Source organism: Filobasidium floriforme (genome assembly GCF_021052385.1).
Source record: "Filobasidium floriforme strain CBS 6241 chromosome Unknown HD553scaffold_15, whole genome shotgun sequence".
In the NCBI taxonomy this organism is placed as follows: Eukaryota; Fungi; Basidiomycota; class Tremellomycetes; order Filobasidiales; family Filobasidiaceae; genus Filobasidium; species Filobasidium floriforme.
The window spans coordinates 26,970-46,721 of record NW_025763636.1 but is presented as its reverse complement, the minus strand read 5'-3'; the positions used below and the strand labels follow the sequence as shown (position 1 = coordinate 46,721).

Here is a 19,752-nt window from a genome sequence, read left to right as displayed (position 1 = left end):
CGAATAGCAGGCTCCTGGCTCACGTTAGTGATCGACAAGCTTCATGAAATTACCCAACCTTGGCGATTGTATGAATACCGAGATTTAAACAAAGTCATCTAGGCGCAATACGTTGTTCAACATGCTGAGGTCATTCGGTAAGATCCCAATGATTTGTTGCTCTCCTAATCGACTCAACTGACTTTCTCTCTATCTTTTCCTCTCCTTTACGATGAACAGGAGAGAGGTTCATTTCTTCGTATACGGGGACAGAAATGCGGTCGACCATTTCGATCGAGACGGAAGCGGAAGATGTGAAATTTGTGGACGTGACCTTGGCAACGGAGAACTCTTCTCAGGTGGTCCGGTCTGTGCAGACTGAATCGGGCATTGAGATCTCTGAACAGACATACGAGGCACTTTCCCGAGCCACATGGAGACAAGACAGCAAGAAGCCGGGAACGATGAAGAAGCTCAGCCCGCGAAAGAAGGCGGCTATCAAGGCATACTACGATTTGCAAACAGCGGCTCGCAAATGGTTCCAGGCTGAATGGCCGAACTGTGATGAAGAGATGCCGACACACTTCAGAGGCGGTCTACAGGTCAAGTATCATGTAGTCACGCTAATGTACAAGTACTGGTCCGAAAAGGATACAGGGAAATGCTTGAAGCCGTTGTTGATCTGCACACGGACGGTATGGACACCCGATCATGAGGAGTTGAAGTGGATCTTGCAACAAGCTGCAGATTACAGTGGCGGACCGGCCGATATCGATCGAAGGAATTTGATCTTGTGGATCAACGGGTACACCGCTCTACAGAATCGCCGGAAAAAGGCGCAGAGAAATCCTTCGGCGGACCCTGACGCAGACGAGATTGAACCCGTTGGCATTCGAGTTGAAGGTGGTGTCTGTTAACTACAGTACCGATCGTCCCTTGCCTGTAGTCGCTTTCGTATCACTTTACTATTGTCTTGTACCTTCAAGGAAATTACTTCTGATCCCATACCAGGTGGTACGAGTCAGGACCATCAACATCCAAGGAAAAAGACGTCAAACGTCAGACACAGGTGTTTTGCAGGGAAGGGCCAGACTTACCTTGAGAAGGGATCTTCCGCTTTCACCAAGCCCGAATTGATTCAGTCTTGACGAAAAAAGCTGCCGGCATGCTGTAGATTCGTGTTTCGGAGATGTGGACGGTGACCAGTGATCTGGCAGGCTAGCGCAAGGCCTTTCAATGTTATTGATGACAAGTTCAACTGAATGCCTGGTTTGACCGAGTAACAGCTGCGCAAAATATTCGGACCAAGTGAGTCACAGAAGCCCAAAAGTGCAGGGACTAAGAGTTAACGAGGTACGGTAGAGTAGATGTAATCTATCGTCGCTGGCGTTGTCGATGTCCAAGGCAAAAGAGACCTGTTCCATCCAATACTGCGATCGTTCGAGCGAACAGAACGAAATCGGGATACGACGCAAAACGTGTCGCTGCTTCATGGTGATTGGGAGATGGCGCTTATGACGGGCTAAGTCTTTGACGGAGTCGGCTAGCCGAGCAAGGTTGATGTTCATCTCTGTGATTTCTGCTTGAGACGGACCTCTTGCTGCGATGTAGATGCCAACCACCATAATCGAGGATAGGCAACGGGGTTTTATCGTGGCATGTCTTTTGTTACGAACGATTTGTTTGAGAGTGTTTGGCCACGGTCAGAGAATGGGTAGAGATCCAGTTTTTGTGGCCATCTAGATGAATATTGGTTCAGGTTTCACAACTTTGCAGCACGAGTGACGGATTTCCCGCAGACGATGGGGGCGGTATCGGTCGAGTACATACGAAAAGATTACGCTCAGCAAGAGCGCATTCGCAGTCAATTGGCAAACCGGGATTCAGATTATGGCCAGCCGGGTCCACCCACTACGAAATTCTCCTTGCGTCTCTAGCTTGTGGTATAGGGTCGAGAACGAGAACGCAGGGAGATGGTGCGATCGAACCGAATCGAGCCGGACTGAAACCGACGGATTAAGGTTTGGGCGACCCGAGGCTGACATCTATCTGATGACGTTGGCCCACTTTCCTCTCGACCTTAACCTCAACCTCTTCGATCATCATCTTCAAAAAATCTCTCTTGACCTGCAACCTGCATACTGCCGGTCCAACCAACCAGATCTTGCTCTGCCAGCACAGCCAGATAAACAACGATAGAGTATCACCCAAAACCTCGAAGTCCACGATGTCGTCCGATCTCGAAGCCGTCTCTGCCATCGTAAGCCTAATTAGCCCACATCTCAACATCCTAACCTCCGTTCCTTGCCCACCCACCTTTCATCACCTTCATCCTAATCTCATCATCCACTAACCACTGTCTACCTTCTTCTCCGTCTCTTTTATCATACCATACCGAACCGAACCTGACAGCTGGGCGAATACATGCTCAAAGGCTGGACACTTACCGCCATCCACTGTCCGTCATGCAACACCACGCCGTTAATGAGAGAACCGCTTAGACAGGCCGAAGCGGAGGGAAGGGGGGAGAGGGGGAGGGTGGAGTTTTGTGCGAGGTGTCAGGGTGCTCCGGGGGGCGAACGAAGGGAGGCTGGGCGTAGTACGAGGGAGGTTGTCGAGGTCAGGGGAGTTAATGGGCTGGTCAATGGGCATGGGATCAACGGGCACGGAATCAACGGACACGGACTGAACGGACACGCACATGATAGCGACAGCGAAGACGAGGACGCGGATGAAGGCGACAATGTTGAGGCGGAAAGCATCAGCTCGGACTTGGAAAGAGAGTTGGAAGAGTTCATCCCGGAGTGTTATCGACGGGCTTTGGCTGGGGAGAACAACGGTACTTCGGTTCCGGCCATGGGACCGGGGTCGACAGACCGATTCGGACAAGGCTCGAACGTCCCAGCTGCCTCTACCCCACCCAACATCCCCATCCTTACCACCCCCACCAACCCCACCCTCACTTCCACCTTCACCCCAACCCCAACCCGCACCTCCACAACCGCCACAACCCGCACCCCCACCAACCCCACAACCCCCACCCCCAATACCGACGCTAACGAAGCACTCACACGCCGGCAACAATCAGACAGAGCATCCAACCTCATAGGTACCCTCTTGCTGCAAGGATACTCTCTATTGTCGGATGTGTGTGATAATGAGGGGTGTTATGGGATCCCGCTTGTTGGCCATCCTCGCCGGCAGGCGAATGCGGGTAGCGGGGGGCGGACGACCGACACGAGTGGGAGTGGAGGGTTGGCAAGGAATGCGGGTGCGGGACGTGCAGGAGGAAGTGGACGGACCGGAGCAGGAAGTACAGGTGGGAGTGGGACCGGGGGACAGAAGAAGGAATGCGTGATCTGCGGGAAAATGTGGGAGGCGGATGGGACGGTCTCTAGGCCTTCCAGGGGATCTCGAGAATCTGAAGGGGGTGTCGAAGGACGAGCAGCACAAGGAGGAAGAACAGGGGCGGTTTCGGGACCTGCCGCTCGGGCTGCGATCGGTTCGGGAGTCAGACCAGGATCAGGACCAGGATCGAGACAAGCACAAGTCCGACCCAACTCGACATCATCGATGCCCATTCCTCAGGCGACGAGGATGAGGGATATCTCGAGGGAAGAAGCTATGAGGATCTATTCGGGCGAGGTGGACGTCTCTACGGCGTTGTTGGGGACGGGAACGGGAACGAGTCGGGGGGAGGCGTCCGCGGGTGCGTTTAGGGATGATCGTGCGTTTGGGGCTGTGGTTCAGGATAGGGATGGGGAGGATCGGGCTCCGCCCATGATCGCTAGTTGCTATGCCGCCGATCCTGCCCCCGGTGCTGGTTCTGGTTCGCCTGCGGCGGGACGAAATGGGGAAGATGAGCCTATTCCCATCGTTTCCACGGATTTGGGTCGCGGTGATTTCCGTCAGTCCCACGCAGATGCTACCACCACCAACAACGACAACAATAACCCCGCCCCTAGCCAGCTGGACCTAGCAACAACCCTCAACTCGACCGAACAAGCCCTCCTCTCCACGCTCGAAGCGATCAACCGGACTTACCTTCTCAAATCTTCCGGCCCTCCCGCAGAGTTCGAGAGGTTCATCAGCGGGGGGGAGGTGAGGAAGTATGTCGAGGCGAGTGCGGAGGTGATGAGAGGGTTACAGGGGGTGGAGAGGATGAGAGGTAGGATGGGGCTCGATTCGAGCACCAGGACTAGGCAGCGGGAAAGGGAGAGGGAACGGGAGAGGGAGAGGCAGAGGGAATGGGATAGGGAGAGGGAGGAGCGGAGGGATTATGCGTGGAGGAACAGGGATAGGGACTTGGAGAGGTTGGACAGGGATTTGGACGGGGAGAGTTATCGGGAGAGGTCGATCTCGCCTTACGTCAACGAGTTTGGGGGGAGGAGGTATTACGAGTAGGCGGGCATGGAATAGCATAAATCCTGGGGGCAGCTGGTTTTCGTGGGGAGGCTTTCGGGATTCTCAGTGGAATGAACGAGATGTCTACTTGCGAAGAGCTTTGTACATGTCGTACAACAGGTACAGACAGTCACGTCGATAAGATAGCACATCAGTGATCGCTACAGGTCACGTGACCATGCTTGTCTGAACGCGACGTAATATGACGTACGATGCTGACGTCATCTATCATCTCGATCTCGTCATCAGCGCATTCCCCCTCGCTCTCTCGATCGATCTTACCTCGCACCTCGACACGTTCAATTCAAACCATCTTTCGACCTCGATTTAACAATATCCTTTCGCTACCTCGTCGTCACTTCACCTTACAGTTCACCTCCAAATACTTGCCAAGTCGATATCAAAAGCAAATTACCATGTCCGCCTCCACCCAGATCGCCGTCTTGCTCGAGAACGACGTCCTCGTCTCTTGCGATGAGACCGACGCTATTACCGTCGAGGGCAGTGAGTCTCACTCCATTCATCATCATCTGTTCATAATCGTTGTTGTTCGGGAGGACGAGCTGATGGAAGGTGGCGGTGGGTGTAGACTTTTACTTCCCCGAACAGAACTTGAAGCACCGGGAGAGGTTCGAGGAGAGTGGGACGCATACCACTTGTGGATGGAAAGGTGAGTTTTTTCTCTCGTTTCATGTCGTACTGCGGGCCGTCGCCTAGATATAGTCAGAATAAGATGCTGATACTTGGTATGGTGTCTGGATATGACAGGCGAGGCTTCGTACTACAACTATAAGAGGGAGGATGGGACCGTCTTGAAGGATATCGCTTGGTCAGTCTACGCTACTCTGATTCTATCTTCTCGAACCGGCCTTTCCTTCTCTCGCCCTCTCCTCTTTACTCCTCTCCACTGCTCCTCTTCACTGAACGATCACGAGACCGCGGCGTCTCTTCCTCCACTCTTCCTTGCTCTGCTTCTACCTCCGCATCAAAGAGATCGACGATTAGTGATACTGACACCGGTTCCTCCCTGTGCCTCTCTCTCTCTCTCTTTTTCCGATCACCTCTCCTCTCTTCTTTCCCGTCTTACTTCGCGATTACGACAACCACAACGCAGGTTCTACCCCAAACCCAAATCCGGGGCTGAACAAGTTGCTCAGAGGGTCGCTTTTTACGTCGGCAAGCAGGGGTTGAAGATCGGGGAACCGAGTGTTGATGCTCCGAAGATCTAGACTGAGTTCAGGCTCGGAAAGGTTGTGGATTAGCGATAGAGCGAGGAGGGAGAAGCGCGAGTAAGGGGGTTATCGTAGTGATCGTAGTGATGTTATGTATTTGAATAGAATGGTCGAAGAGCGATATGGGTCGCAGACGTGGTGTGGAAGAGAGATTGAGATGGATGTGAAGATCGTGAATGGTGTGAATGCTGTGTGCGCCGATGGTGTGGTGGTACAAAATCTGGTACGTCTGCGGGTACAGTAATACCTCGTATGACAGCGCGATTCCGTTAATGAGACTGCTTGTCGTCATCATCATGAACTCTGAATGACAATGATATCAGCTTGTTCTTGTTACTGTACCCTTACTTTCCGCCAGAATGGATCCTGCTGTTTGCCTGATTGACCTGTTGCGCATGGCGATTGTGTATTGTGCTCTAGTACGTCGTATGCAACAAGATCTCCCTTGGAGCCGGTGGGAAGGCAGGATGATACCTATCGGCTTGTTGGTCGTTGTGGTGCGATTCGCAGGCTCATGCAAGTTTCAGGTAAGGTGTATCATAGGTCGTAAAACTGAATGTCACTGTTCTATCAGGTTCGAAGGCATGACGGGTTGGGCTGAATGAGGAAATCTCATATGGTTCTACAGAAAGGTACAACGCCCGGAGCTATGTGGTTTCGATGTGCCTCTCTTCGCTCAGATTCTGAGAGACTAGGAGGTCAAGGCAGGTGAATCGGTTGAATTCATCGAGGCTGCATCGGCTTTGCCAAGTTTGGCGCGCTTGTGTTCTTGCAAGAGGATGCAGAACGCTCGGAAGACGCCGAAATTCCACGATCTGTCTCCCCATGGATACTTCATGTCAGGACCGCCGGCGTCCAGGCACGCACCGGCCAGAGTATTCAATTCCTCGTCCGTCAGAGCAAGATGCTTCTCTTTATCGTGCGACTCCAGTTCCTGATTGAATGGCCCGAGTAATTTCAGCATGGCGCTCTGGTCGTAAGGAAGCATGCCGTCGTCTTCCCTGACTTTGGCATCCAGGTCACCCGTAAAGTATCCCAAGGTGTCGAGCAAGGTTAGTCGATGGTCCCCCGCCTTTCTACTGGGATCTGGTATGGTTTTTGAGATTGTTGCTCTCGCTTTGTCGCGTTTCACTCGGGCAGCTGCGATGGAAACGCGACCTTGGGCGTAGGAGCAATAGGCGGTCAATGCTTCTTTGGATTCGAGATCGAGTGCCGATGCGTTGATGGAGAAGACATTGCTAAGCTTGGCATCGGACGCGGAGGCGATAGTCCCATCAGTGCCATAAGACAAGTCGATCGAAGACATCTTCAACGGCGGGTGGGTCCTGCGATGGGGGTTGTAGACTGCTCAGATCAATGAGCTTTATCGCGGGTTGAATTTTACGACTTCAGAGTAAGAGTATATCGGAAATTTGCCACCTGAATTGCCCTTTTTCGCCGCCGCATTATATAAACATGGCGTGGTAGAGCGAGAAGCAAGAGTTTTAGGGAGAAAAGGCGGAACATGACATCATGGGCAGCGCTCTCCTTTGACGTGTCATCACCGAAATTAGGGGCAGTGACGTAGTTACTCGGGCTTTTGACTGCGCTTGTCACGCACCGAGATCGCTGTACCCAAAGGCCTTTGATTCGGATTCTGTCGTCATTCCTGTGAGATCTAAAGAACACAAGAACAAAATCACGCCGAGAGTAGTTATACAATAGACGGTGATACTCATTGAACGTCCCATGGCTTGGAAGCGTTAAATATGTAAAGTGGCTATCATCAGCGAAAGGCTCTCGGTGTTAGCACTGTTTGGTACCACACAGCCCCTCAATTCGGGTGGAATGGCTGTGAAGCGATCCTTTTTGTACCAGCATTCCATGTTACGTCCTTCGCGGTTCAGAACCGCTGTGATTGATATGTCGTCCTCGGTCCAAATCTGTTTGCCTTGGCATCACCGCCACCAAACGAGGAGATTAGAAACATACCACAAAGACACTGCAATGCTCCGGGGAGAATCGGCAGGCAGGACACGCTGTGCCAACTGAAGCATGTCAGAGCGTCAGATCAGGACTACGCTCCCCAACATGCGAATTGCAGCGCGTCCCGTTTCTGGCTTTTTTTTGCCACAGGGACAGCGTTCGATATACCAGCTCGACGCTGCAAGCGCTTCCGCCACAGACACGACTTTAGTTGCGTGTCACTACCTGCTTTGACCTTATAACGAGAAGGAGATTACTGAGGCTTTCTATCCACTCATGTACTCATGTTCGATCCGCGCGCGTGCGCCTCGTTTTGGTCCGAGACAATCGCCACTTGCCTACCTCCCCTTCCAGAACCGCTTCTCGAAATCCTGGACGTGCGATTGTAAACACTCAGCGCGAATGTTTCGAGGGTATCTCAGCGGATTCAGAGAGGATGCTCAATATCGGAAGCGAAGAAACATCGATTGACGAGCAATCAGATACAGCTGCAAGGACTCTGCTAACGGACTTCTTTGGCATGACAAGTTCACAGCGCAGATCCTACAAGGTACAAACGTACAACTAAGTCACAGAAAGCCCGAGGGTCACACCTGACAAAGCGTCGTTGATACGAGCGACGTCGGAAAATTTCTGAGGCCGGGCCAGCTTGTACCGGTGCCACAAGATGCAAAAAGCCCGGTACGTCCTCCACGTCCACGCTCTGAATTCTTCCTCCGGTGGTAGCGCGACATCCGCATCCTTACATGCGACTGCCAGCTTGTCTCTTTCAGCTTCAGTCAGCCGAATAGCGGTAGGGACATCCGGGTGGTCATTGAAGCCCTCGAGTTGTTTTAATCTCGTCTGCACCTGATACGGAGGCAGGATGTTCTTGAACGGCTTGTCGCCGTAACGTCCTTCCAGATCATTCACGAAGTATCGCAAGACAGGCAACACGGTCAAGAATTGTATCCCGGGCCGCTGATCGTTTGCATAAGAGGGTAGGGGGTCCGGATTTCCGGCTGCGAGCCTGCTGTTCTCGGCTGCCTCGCCCGACACCGATCCTCCAGCATACGAAATCGTGTGGGCCAAGAAATCCAAGGTTGTCTTATCGTAGTCACTGCTGTCGTTGATGGAGAACACGCTTCTGATGTCTGTCAAGACATCTTCGGAGATGGAGAGTTCAGACGCCATTGTTCAGGGAATCTGTGCTGAAGTCGTTAAACGTGAGGTCTGAGAGATCGATAAGCCGGTGAGACCGAGTACGATTGCCCTCTCTTTGCTCAAAGTTTTCGCCATCGAAATCGCTCCATCACGGAGGCGTATATATGCACCAAGCGATGACCGGAGAAGCATGAAATCCGAAAGACTAACAGCTTCTCGTGACATCATACAGAGGGACTCCTTTCATGTGCCCCTCGCACGATCAGGGATTGAACTGCGACAAGCACGCTAGCGACGGTAGTTGTGCAGGTGACTTGCGGAGTTCGTCATCCGTCAACGATGCTACGAAAAGTCACGCGCGTTTCGTGCTCTGTCGACGGTGGTACACGTTTACTGTTCCTAAATCCTAAGCAATTCTATCCGCTGAGAATTCTTTATGGGAGTTATCGGCAATAACATTAGACTCAGCTGGTATCTGTCATCTACCGTTTCTACGATGGATCGGTCCAGCGATCCACTAAGCTATCCGTGTGGCGTAGCAGAAAGAGCCGGCGTCGACGACGCCTGATCGCATATGACCCACCTTGAAGGCGCTAAAGACCACTTAAGACCGCAAGTCCTAAAAGTGAGTATCTGAAGGTCTACGATCGACAACGCAAGTATTCCGCTCGATCAACAGTGTCAGAGGAGAAATCTCGAGTCGCGATGAGTCAACGATCGAGGCCAAGGCAGGCGGGTAGCGATATATACAAGCCAGAAAGCAAGCATTCATCTGTATCTTCATGTATGAGCAGAATACAAGCGTTACATCCTCAGAAAGAAAACATGTGATCTTGTCGGTATTACAATGGGCTTGTGGCATCTCTGATCATCGACGCTTCTGCGGCTTCTCCACACCTTGACCGCGTCCAGCCCTCGGTAACCGTCGATTCTTGTTTCTCCCCTGTTGTGCGGCTCGCATCAGCCTGTCCAACTGCACTAGGTTGTTGAGTGAGTATTCCCGATGAAGCATGAAAAATCTGCCAAGCGTGTGGTAGGTCCAATCGTCCAGGGAGGTTTTCGCAGCGGATACGGCTGTCACCAACCTCATCTTCCAACTTTCCTTCGACTGAATGTACGAGGGATACTGGTGATCCTTGGCATACTCCAACTCCTTGTGCATTTTGGCAAGCGCTTCCTTCCTTTCAAGCATGACAGCATCAGATACGGTCTCCATTGGTCGCGTGTTTCGCACAAAAGCAAGATACACAGGCCACAGTTTCAGTCCCTCCTGGGCTTCGGTGACCATGGCTTCATCGGCTTGCGTTCGCTCTTGTACGGATAGATCACTGAGGGTTCCGATGAAAGACTTTGCGTACACGTTGAGAACATCCAGGCTCCTTTGGTCGGGCGCGCGATAAAACCTTTCTGCAGCCTCGTTGTAGCTCGACTCATAATCCCTCATTTCCGACCTGGCATGCGAATATGAGCCATCGTACCAGGTGGAACGATTGTGTGACCCTTCCATGGTCCCGTCACTTGATTTCATAGTATGAGGAGCTTGTTCATTGTAAGCCGTCCCGTCGTCGGGTTGCTGCAATGACTATCGGCTGGAAGACATCGTATCTGAATTCGAGTCGTGATGAGTTGCTTTGGCGAAAGGGAGGATTACCGATTCCGATCTTCAGCATCATACTTGATTGGGAATACAGTCAGAAGTGTATGATCTTGCAGCCTTATATCCTCATCTTGGATACGCGGAAGCCTGTAAGGCGGAGAATCCACTTCGAGCCATATCAAGAATCATGTTCCCCTCCTTTGATTATCTCTCTGCGACGAGCTCTAGGTCATTTGATGAGGTCGCGTATAATCCGATTCATGGTAGGAGACGCAGCGTAGCACGTCACGGATTCATACAATGACAACATATGCTGGCTCGATCGACGCCCATGACAAGTAGACGTCCTTCGTCGACCTAGTGTTAGCTCGTATGATGGTCTCGGAGTACTTCCTGGATCCTCGTTCACGATCGTATTACTCAATACAAGCTATTATTCAATACAAGCTAAGCTACTGGAAATGACAGTCTTGTTCCGACCTGCGCCGCTTACGCGTGGCGTTTCATCGCCAAATTTACGCGCCCTTCGTGGACCGCCCCATCCGGTGGCGTGTTTCAGGTCAACTGAAGCCACATACAACCCATAGCTCCGTACTTTCCTGCCAATCCCTCTTTCGGATCAGCTTCAATCAAATATGTTCTACTTTGCCGACAAAGACAGAGCAGACGTCGAGACGTTGTGGGCGTGATGTGCTCAAGTGAAATAGTCGTGTCATAGACATGCGTTTTAGCAACGAAGTGTCGAATCCCATTGTTCCCCAACACGTCTATTGTTCTCAGAACAATAGACCGCATAGAACAATAAAGCACATCCACTCTTCACACCTTTCCTTTTGTTCTCGCTTAGCAATCTGCGACTACGGTCGCAACTTGCGACTACAATCGCAACTTTGTGACTACTGTGGTCGCATGTTCAGTCACAACTTGCGACTCTGGTAGCAAGTAAGCCTTCCCAGATTAATATATATATCAGACCATTCTGGTCTGATTTCCTGGTCCCCTCTTGTATATTTTATCTTCATGCAAACTATACAACGGTGATCAACTCGATATCCAACACGAAGCGCGTATTGAAAAACACCGGACGATGCCTCAGCACTGACTCGTCGTTCCGCGCTTAGTGCTGATGTTCCGACGTCCATCGGCTGTGGTTGTATTTCGTATTGCATCGTATAGTACGGCGAATCAGTCAGGAGGATGGACGAAAGCGTTGCAAATCAACGCCGTTTACCTGGGAACCCTTATGAGATCTCAACTGAACATCGCGTGCCAGGCAGCAAAACCGCATTGGTGCGGAAAAGGTGCAAGGCCAGATCAATCGTTTCTATCATGATCGCCATGCAATATTATAGAACCACTATTCTGCGCAGTCTAAGATACATTTGGGGGATTCAAACCGGAGCCATTCAGACTCGAGCCTTCGCAAGAAGTACCGTCCTTTGAGCCCTCCTCTTGGCTCTCCTTGTGTAGGATATGTGCTTCGAGCATTTTGAAAAAGACGAGCAATTGCCGCCCATCCATTTCCTGATGTTGCCCAGCCATGATTCTGGCATTGGTCAATCTTTCCATCCACTCATCGGGAAGTCGCAACTGTGTCGTCGAGTTCTCATCCCCAACCTCCTCGAACGCCCTGTCCACCATGCGCTGGATCTCGGTGAGATGCGTCTTGGCATCGTTCATCACACTTTCAGAGATAGGCACAGCCGGCTTTTCACCCTTGATGTAGGCATAGAAGATGTCCGGGACCATCGTATTGCCGATGAGGAGCTGTCTGTCAGCGAAGGCGCGCCCTTCAAGGAGGGACAAGACTTCCCTCTTTGAGTTCTCACACGCAGTGTACGTGATAGACCCGGGATCGCAAGCTAAATCGTAAAGGGATTCTGTATGCCGCTCGCAGGCAGCATCAAGAGCCTTCCCCTCTGTGTCTGTGGGTTCCCGAAGCCCCTCATCTCCAGTGTACTTGTTGGAACCATGCTCAGAAAGCTGATCCAACAGCTTCAATAACGTCAACTCCTCGAGATCGACGTGTGTCTGATCCGTCAGGGATCGAGAGCTGCTATCAAGAGAAAGAGTCCGTTGGTCTTGCTGCATTGTAAACGTATGATAGGTACGCTTTGACGAGAAGTGAATTGGAGGAAGGAGTCGCTCAAGCGGTATCTGAGGGTTGGGCTCGGAGCGATTGTCCCATTACAAATTGCGCTCGACAAGGTGGCGCTCGCGAACCTTATATAGCCATCGGTGTCCCAAGTACAACAGCGTGAGTACGATCCGCCGGTTTCCAGGGTATCGCGTGAGCATAGACCCTCGAACTTGTCTCCTTTGACCCCAATCCCTTGATTAGTATATCCCAGACTGGCGCAATATCAGGTGATCACCTATTTCGGATGGACATATGGCAGGATAGCCAGCGCAGCACGTCACGGAACCTCGTATTGGTAAAGATTGGTGCAATCCATCAAATTTGTGTCAACAAGCATGTAGAGGAGGGAAAATGTACGTCACGGAAGCATGGAATGATATCAGGTCACAGGATGTGTTCGTCCTTTGTTCACCATTCGGCCGAGAGCTATGCCCGGAGAAGCTTGAAGCGTAATCACGAGTCATTAAACACTTGACTGGACAAGAAAAAGGTGAGGTAGGACAACGCTGTCGGCAAGCGACTATGACGTGCGATGATCGCATCAAAGGTGCAGTTCTTGCGGCAAGAACGCTAGCGAGGGCGAAAATGGCGATTACGCGATATGCGCTGCGGCTCTCGCAAACCTTGACCGAATCTATGAGCGGGATCCGCCACCTGCACAGGATGTCCATGTTATTGGTGTCGGTACATCTCGCAGTCTGAGGCCCATGCTCTTGAGTTAACGTTTCTCATCTTAATTATAACGATCAGACATATATCGTCCGAGACAAGGCGAGTACAGATCCCGGCATGAGTGGCTTTTTTCCGATGCGCTCGATGAACGAAAACGTATATCTATGCGACAAGTCATCGCTCGAGCGTACAAGGAGTACTCTGACAGCGGAACACATCCACTGAACGCATTACTTAGAGCCAACGACATGGCCTTTGAATTCTTCGTGTTGCTCAGTCGACCAATACGCTTTGCCGCTCGGGGAGGTCTTGAGGTAAGCGGACCTCAACCGGTCGCGCTGCCGGTTACGTTCCCTTCTATCCTCTTCATCTTCGCCTGCGACTACGTCTTTGCGGAGACACTTGATATCGTGAGGATGCGCGTCGAACATCTGCATGAACTCGTCGCCCCGTTTGGTGTCGATACCGTAGGTGGGTCCCAAGCCAGCCCTCCAAGCACCGTAAAGCCGCTTCGCACAAGACTCGGAAGGCTCCACTGCGGGTAGATCGCTGGCAGGGCTCGTAGATGTTGGGTCGATCGTACCGGATCCAGTCAGACTCGATCCGTCTTTGGAAGCGAGTGAAGATCCAGTATTGGAAGACATTGATGTTTGTGAGTTGTAATGAGTTGGATTATTGGGAAGGGGCGGTTCGCTTGATCTGTCGTGACAAGACGCCTTCCTCTTCAGTTTGATTTCCTAAGACCCTTCTGTCTATATGTACATTGAACAGTCAGCCCGAGAAGCGATACTGCCTCTCTGGCAATTTTATTCTTGTTGGCTTTCCTTGCATCGGAGTTGTATCCGACGGACAGCCGACCGCTGCTCTTGCGCCTTAATGGATAAGCACGCAAGAGAAGCATACAAATGGTTTCATCTGGTTGTATCGGTCAGGTGGACAGCAAGCAAGCTTACGGAAACTGTACCAGCCTGAGATCGGGTACATAGCGGGTATAGGACAATAACAGGATGCAGCATCCATATACTAAGCATGATCATACAAGTTCCTCAAAGTTCAGCTTCCAAAAAGGTCGCGCAGTTCCTCATGTTCGTCTAGAGACCAGTATCGCGGCGTGGATTTGATTGGCCAATCACGGGGCGCGATGGAGACGTAAGCTAGCGACAATTGCTCCAACTGGTCAGAGTCCAGGCCGATGGTTCTTCCACCTTGCGCCTTCAACTCAGACTCATGCGTGTTGAAGTCTTTTTGGAACTCTTCTATGAAGGGCCAGACGTAGCGGGTATTTCTTGGACCGCGGTCGATTACACTGCGACCCATCTTTTCCATCCTCACGTATTCCTCATGAAGTTGCTTTCCGAACTCGCTGATCTCTCTCTTTGTACCCCAGCCGGAAAATGCTGAGGAAAATGTAGATCCGGCACCATGCAGAGACTCTGTAAGCCAATTGAGAGCACTCTGGGTATTCTTGGTAGTCGGGTGGGCCGATCCGATGGTGGGCGGCTTGCCACTACTAGCTGTTCCATCTTGAATCTCCGTGGGCATTGTAGGGAGAGATCGGATCGAGGCGAAGATATGAGGTTATGGAGGTGTTCTTGTGCGAGACGCCATTAGTCGTATCGAAACTAGATGAGACTGCTATATATCCATGCGAACGGAAGAGAAGCTTCATCTTGCGCTGTATCCGGTATCATCAGCTGAAGATCTTCCTTTAATTCAGACCCTTGGTCAACCAGGACGTCATCATGCACCTTATGATCCACGCTAACCGCTGCTCTTGCCCTTCAACCACCAAGCACGCAAGAGTAGCATAAAATGGCACAATATGCAAGGTATCCTTTTCGGAATGAGACGGTTCATCGATCCTTTCCAAAAGCAATCGAGGGCGTCTCAAACAGGATAGCAATATGACGCTTGGCTAACTGTATCACTGGTATATATACAAAAGTGTTCAGGATTCAAAGGCTAGACAGCTGGCAGAACTCGTCGTGTTCTTGTCGAGACCAGCCTTGCGCTGGTTCCGCAATGGCTACAAAGGCGTGCGCTAAGATGAGTAGGTGATCACAAAATGGGAAGGGTAGAACACTCGCTAGTCCCTCCGCCTTTCGATCGAATTCGAACCTTAAAAAATTCAGTAAGAAGTTCCTCATGGCATGACTGTTTTCTCCCTCGGACGGATGACCTTCAAACGAGCCTTGTTCTTTACGTTCTGTATAGGCCGCGTAGAGACGTTCGACGAAAGTTTCCTTTTTGACTGGTTCGACGAAAGTTTCCTCCTTCGGTGCGTACATTTCGGCAGCAGCAGTGAGACATTCGAGTATTTCGGATATAGATCCCGTTCGTTGGGGTATTGGTGCCTCCAGAGTAGTAACACTGTTATTATAAGCGCTGTTCACGCTTCGAGGTTCAGGAGTGGATGGGGTCAAAGGACGGATCCGAGAACCGTCAACTTGGGTGCCGGACAATGTGCGAACGTCCACCTCCGACTCAACGTGGCTGGGTCCTTCTTGGCGAGATCCATCTTGGTCTCGTATGGACATGGTGGTCGCACGGTCACAGTCTTCAGGGGGCATGGTCAATGAGTTAGTTAAGCGAGAGCTGCGGGGGGTTAGCATACGTACACAGTTGCATCTCACAGCACTGGATCTGTCCGACTGTCGGCTTGCCTTCATATACTCAGGCTAACGGTCAAGAAGCTTATCCTGGCCTCGTGATCATCAGCTAGACTTCCTTTGAATCATACCCTTGAGCTGAGACAATGATAACTTTTTGCTTTAGGAAGGAGGATGAGGTGTGATGTGACGGAATTAGTCGTGATATCACGTAAAGATGCATCACGTATAGATCAGTACAGTGAGCCACCGGTGTAGCTGTCCGCTCGTCATATCGAGATGGGGCCATCAGCTCTGTAGCTCTTTGGCACAATTCAAACTTGAGTCAGTCGCATACTACGTTTAAACATGCGATTGTCGTATCATCGATTCTCGCAGAGAGATCAGGTCGTATTGCCAGTGCAAGCCAAAAAGATTTGGCGCAAAACGGTGTGCTGTATACGCGGTCAATGGACTGGTGATCAGCCTGTCTCGTCCAGTTCATGGACTGACGTGGTCTGGTACAATATTTCGTCTTGTTCTGAAAGCGATTTAGATGAAATCTGTGATAGATCCCCTCACACGTTGATCCAGGGTTTCGATCAAACCACTGAGCAAGTGAAACGCGAGCGGGTGAAAACGGATTCAAATGCGCGCCACATCGCCCCAATTGAGTGAAGCGTGGGTGGCTGCCAGCCAGTATCGGGAATGTGGATAGGCAACGTGGTCATGGTCTTGTTGTGATTCGTACTGTCGTCTTCATTTGCTGGATCGTTGAGACGTTTCCCGGGGACCGATAGCGTTGGCCACCGACGCCAGCAAAAGTCAGGGAATTGAAGTAAGCCGACTTACCAAGAAACGCAAAGTGTAACGGGATATCTGCCGACCTTTGTAGTATGTGAGTCATCGATCTGAGCAAGTCCGTAATAGGCAGTGGCCAAACTTCGCCGTCGCGTTCCGTGACATGGCTCAGCGATAATAGACCAATAAACCTGTATCAATGGAAAAGTTTCGGGTAGTTTCAGTACATCGATCCCGTACCTTTGGCTGATATCGATGAGCAGATCACGTCAAGGCTACCCGGACCTGACTTGTCTTCAGACGTATCAAGTGCGTATCTTTGTTCGAACAGGATTGTTCTGTAAAAGGTACTACTAACACTGTATATTGCGAAATTCGAGTAGCTGTACACAGTAAACTAGGAAGGGCAGACTGTGTTGATGTGATCACGCAGTGCTTTGTGATTATCAAAAGACCAATCTTGACCGGGCGACGCGATTGACTCGAACGCGTTGCCGAGACGCATCTTATCTTCGCGGTTCAGATAGATAGCTCCGCGGCTCTCGTCCATCAATCTTTTCTCCCACTCGTCGTATCGCTGAAAGAACTTGGACTTCTCCTGGACTTCCCCTCCCACGTCTTCCTGTGGGATTTCGACGGTAGAGTTGGCGAGGCCCGCATAAGCTGCGTACAGTAGTTCTACGAACGGCGCAGAAAGCGCCAATTGCGCTGCATGGTGGATCTCCTCGGCGTGTTATGAGACGGCTTCGAAGAGTTCCTGAACCGTAATGTCGTACCACGCTGCGAGTTGATCCACAGTGAGATCTTTCATCTCTGCAGCCGTCAAGCTTGTGAGATCGCGACTGGTGTTGGCTGAAACATCGGGGGTCTGTTCGCTACGGCTTTGTCCATCGAATGACATGGTGTGTCGACTTGCGTTCAGATACGAGGTAAATGAAGTTACGGCTTGCTTCAGCTTCTCCTTCTAGATGTACGGTGACGATGAAGTCGATGATAGCTTGCTTTATATCTAGCGAAACAGCTAGGAAGCGTGATCTTCACTCGTGATCTGTTCAAGAGTTCCTTTCAGTCATACCCCTTGCTTTCGTACGTACCTCTCTGCACAGCATAATGGGTAAGATATGGTCGCGTGATCATGACAAAATCTCGCGATAATCGTAGCTCGTTTCAGCCGTCGATTTTTACCTCAGAATGTACTCTTAAATGTACAGGGAAAGCAAGATACTGGATGGAAGTTCAGTCGTATGACACAAAACAATGGTGGAACTGCGCAATTCGGATGACCTCCAGCCCTAGAGCTGGTTTCGACATGCCAAATCACACGATTCGCCTCGTTGTCCAGTTTTCGATTTTTGAGCAGGATGTTCAACCGAGAATGGGGCATAGCGGCTAGCAGACTTCTTGATAGTGTAGTAGACCGCGTGAGACTGGAATCAGTCTTCAAGCTCTGGTACAGCTTACCCAAGATCTTGCGTCTTCAATTAGAAGGACCCCAGTGTTGCATGTGTCGGTATCGCATGAATGTTGGCGACATGCAGATGAGCAGGCTCGTTCAAAGACGTAAGGTGCAAATGATGGTTGGACAGCAAACAGGTACGACTGGAGAGTTTCGATATCTATCGGAAAAACTAGGCGTATCTTTACAAAGGGGACTACGATTTTCCACTGAACAGGTCCGGGAAATCCATGTGCAACCTCAGGCCCCACTCTTGCCCAGGCTCCGCGACGAAAACAAACGCGTTGTACAGGCGAAGTATATCTTCTAGATCCTCCAAACCGATGATTTTGTCTTCCACTGATTTCTTACCCAGTCTTGCTTGCTTCCGCAGCTCATCTTCACTGTCGTTGTATGACTGAACAAATTGAGTGAGCCGTTCCATGCCGATCTGATCCTGAGGGCCTTTCACGGGCTGACCTTGGAGTTCCTTGTACTTGGTGAAAACCAGCTCGGCGAAAGTCGGCTCGTCCGGAATCTGTGCTTCCCAATCAGAGAACCAGCTGCTCCCCATGGAATCTGAGCCTAGGTCGGTCTGTGACGGAACGGTCTCTTGGTAAGATGCGTCTTCCGGCATGGTATCGAAGTGTCCACTGGGTGAAGACGTTGGGGGCGAGTTGATGAATGTAAGATATGGAGGGCTTTTGGGTGCTCGCGTCGGTCGACGGGCACATTCGACCCCTTCTAGATCTCGCCGCCCAGCTGAGAATCGTAGTATTGCCCCGTGATCAGTTCGTGACTTCCTTTGTCCAATGTCCCTTGCACAACGTGACCACAAATGGCGTCATGGTCGTCGCATGACCTTCAGTACAGTATAGCCAGCCGTGAGAACGACTTACAAGTGGAGTTATCAACCAACAAGGATTGCTAGACTACTGGCGTCAGATCAGGTGCCGGCTCGAGACGTACAATAGATCAGGATCGTTCCGGACAAACGTTTTTGGCGTCCACCAAGTTTGTTTCTCGAGAGCTGCACATGTCAAGATAGTGTTAGTATCGTCGATATGCCGATGAGCTCGTTCGTATGACGGTCTGAAGTCTGGTTATCAAGTACATATGCAGCGAAATTCGAACCCCATGAGTAGAACATAGATCCATTGCATGTTTGTAACGATCATCCGGATAAGTACAAAGGGGATCCAGTATCAGCCCTGAAACAGTCTCGTAGATCTTTGTGGTCGTCCTTGCACCAATACTCAGTCCGTCTACTCGTGTCGGAATCTATAACGAACCGAAACGCATTCCACACACGGAAGGCCCCAACCCATTGTCGATAGCGGCTGATTGGTCCCCCTTCTTCTGTGCTCAGTTGTCCTTCGTACATGCCGTACGACCTGGAGAATTTGAGCCACGACTCTATGTTATCTGAGCTGCTGAGCTGCCCATGATGCGTACTGGTAAGTCCTCCGACTCGGTGATCTCTTGTAGCATGTAGACATTGAAAACACGCTCGCCGAGAGTCGGTTCCTCCGGAGCCTCTGGGCGATTTGTAGACTTGTCTGATGATCTGGTGGAGTTGGTCGAATCTCTATCGCTTTTGGAACTCGGAATCGATGGGGCGGTCTCCTGGGTGTATACGTCTTCGGGCATGGTATTGAAACGTTTGACCTGGCGAAGGCTTTGAACGAGAGGTTGGCGGTAAGGCAGGTGTTGAGGGCGTCAATTTGGGATGATCATAAACCAGTACATGAGTCTTGGTAGTGCGCAAATCCCCTGCTCTTAAAGACTGTACAGTA

The 19,752-nt window shown here is 51.0% G+C and overlaps 8 protein-coding genes across 8 annotated transcripts; 3 read left to right on the top strand and 5 right to left on the bottom strand.

Moving 5' to 3' along the window:
* Positions 1 to 121: 121 nt before the first annotated feature.
* Positions 122 to 896, top strand: HD553DRAFT_324841 (uncharacterized protein; the record flags this gene model as incomplete). The annotated part of the gene is made up of 2 exons (XM_046181536.1): positions 122 to 137; positions 220 to 896. The coding sequence occupies 2 exons, from the start codon at positions 122 to 124 to the stop codon at positions 894 to 896; spliced, it is 693 nt and encodes a 230-aa protein (XP_046035331.1).
* A 1,622-nt stretch (positions 897 to 2,518) lies between these two features.
* Positions 2,519 to 4,631, top strand: HD553DRAFT_313679 (uncharacterized protein). Its single transcript, XM_046180263.1, has one exon. It carries the CDS (start codon positions 2,836 to 2,838, stop codon positions 4,381 to 4,383), a length of 1,548 nt encoding a protein of 515 aa, XP_046035330.1. The 5' UTR covers positions 2,519 to 2,835; the 3' UTR covers positions 4,384 to 4,631.
* Positions 4,632 to 5,792, top strand: HD553DRAFT_335973 (uncharacterized protein). The gene is made up of 4 exons (XM_046182218.1): positions 4,632 to 4,887; positions 4,973 to 5,053; positions 5,152 to 5,212; positions 5,498 to 5,792. The coding sequence occupies exons 1-4, from the start codon at positions 4,800 to 4,802 to the stop codon at positions 5,610 to 5,612; spliced, it is 345 nt and encodes a 114-aa protein (XP_046035329.1). The 5' UTR covers positions 4,632 to 4,799; the 3' UTR covers positions 5,613 to 5,792.
* Positions 5,793 to 6,254: 462 nt separating this feature from the next.
* HD553DRAFT_357728 (uncharacterized protein) lies at positions 6,255 to 8,753 on the bottom strand (the record flags this gene model as incomplete). Its single annotated transcript, XM_046183886.1, has 6 exons — positions 6,255 to 6,959; positions 7,216 to 7,347; positions 7,587 to 7,633; positions 7,923 to 7,951; positions 8,088 to 8,123; positions 8,154 to 8,753. 6 exons carry the CDS (start codon positions 8,751 to 8,753, stop codon positions 6,307 to 6,309), a joined length of 1,497 nt encoding a protein of 498 aa, XP_046035328.1. The 3' UTR covers positions 6,255 to 6,306.
* Positions 8,754 to 9,591: 838 nt separating this feature from the next.
* On the bottom strand, positions 9,592 to 12,411 carry HD553DRAFT_324837 (uncharacterized protein; the record flags this gene model as incomplete). Its single annotated transcript, XM_046181535.1, has 4 exons — positions 9,592 to 10,305; positions 10,965 to 11,087; positions 11,552 to 11,644; positions 11,701 to 12,411. The coding sequence occupies 4 exons, from the start codon at positions 12,409 to 12,411 to the stop codon at positions 9,592 to 9,594; spliced, it is 1,641 nt and encodes a 546-aa protein (XP_046035327.1).
* Positions 12,412 to 13,362: 951 nt separating this feature from the next.
* Positions 13,363 to 14,674, bottom strand: HD553DRAFT_324836 (uncharacterized protein; the record flags this gene model as incomplete). Its single annotated transcript, XM_046181534.1, has 3 exons — positions 13,363 to 13,831; positions 14,086 to 14,155; positions 14,266 to 14,674. The coding sequence occupies 3 exons, from the start codon at positions 14,672 to 14,674 to the stop codon at positions 13,363 to 13,365; spliced, it is 948 nt and encodes a 315-aa protein (XP_046035326.1).
* A 413-nt stretch (positions 14,675 to 15,087) lies between these two features.
* On the bottom strand, positions 15,088 to 17,422 carry HD553DRAFT_324835 (uncharacterized protein; the record flags this gene model as incomplete). The annotated part of the gene is given in 6 exon segments (XM_046181533.1): positions 15,088 to 15,727; positions 16,234 to 16,283; positions 16,303 to 16,330; positions 16,573 to 16,712; positions 16,934 to 17,242; positions 17,285 to 17,422. 6 exon segments carry the CDS (start codon positions 17,420 to 17,422, stop codon positions 15,088 to 15,090), a joined length of 1,305 nt encoding a protein of 434 aa, XP_046035325.1.
* Positions 17,423 to 17,813: 391 nt separating this feature from the next.
* On the bottom strand, positions 17,814 to 19,606 carry HD553DRAFT_324834 (uncharacterized protein; the record flags this gene model as incomplete). The annotated part of the gene is made up of 5 exons (XM_046181532.1): positions 17,814 to 17,948; positions 17,983 to 18,137; positions 18,329 to 18,718; positions 18,926 to 18,986; positions 19,412 to 19,606. 5 exons carry the CDS (start codon positions 19,604 to 19,606, stop codon positions 17,814 to 17,816), a joined length of 936 nt encoding a protein of 311 aa, XP_046035324.1.
* Positions 19,607 to 19,752: the final 146 nt, after the last annotated feature.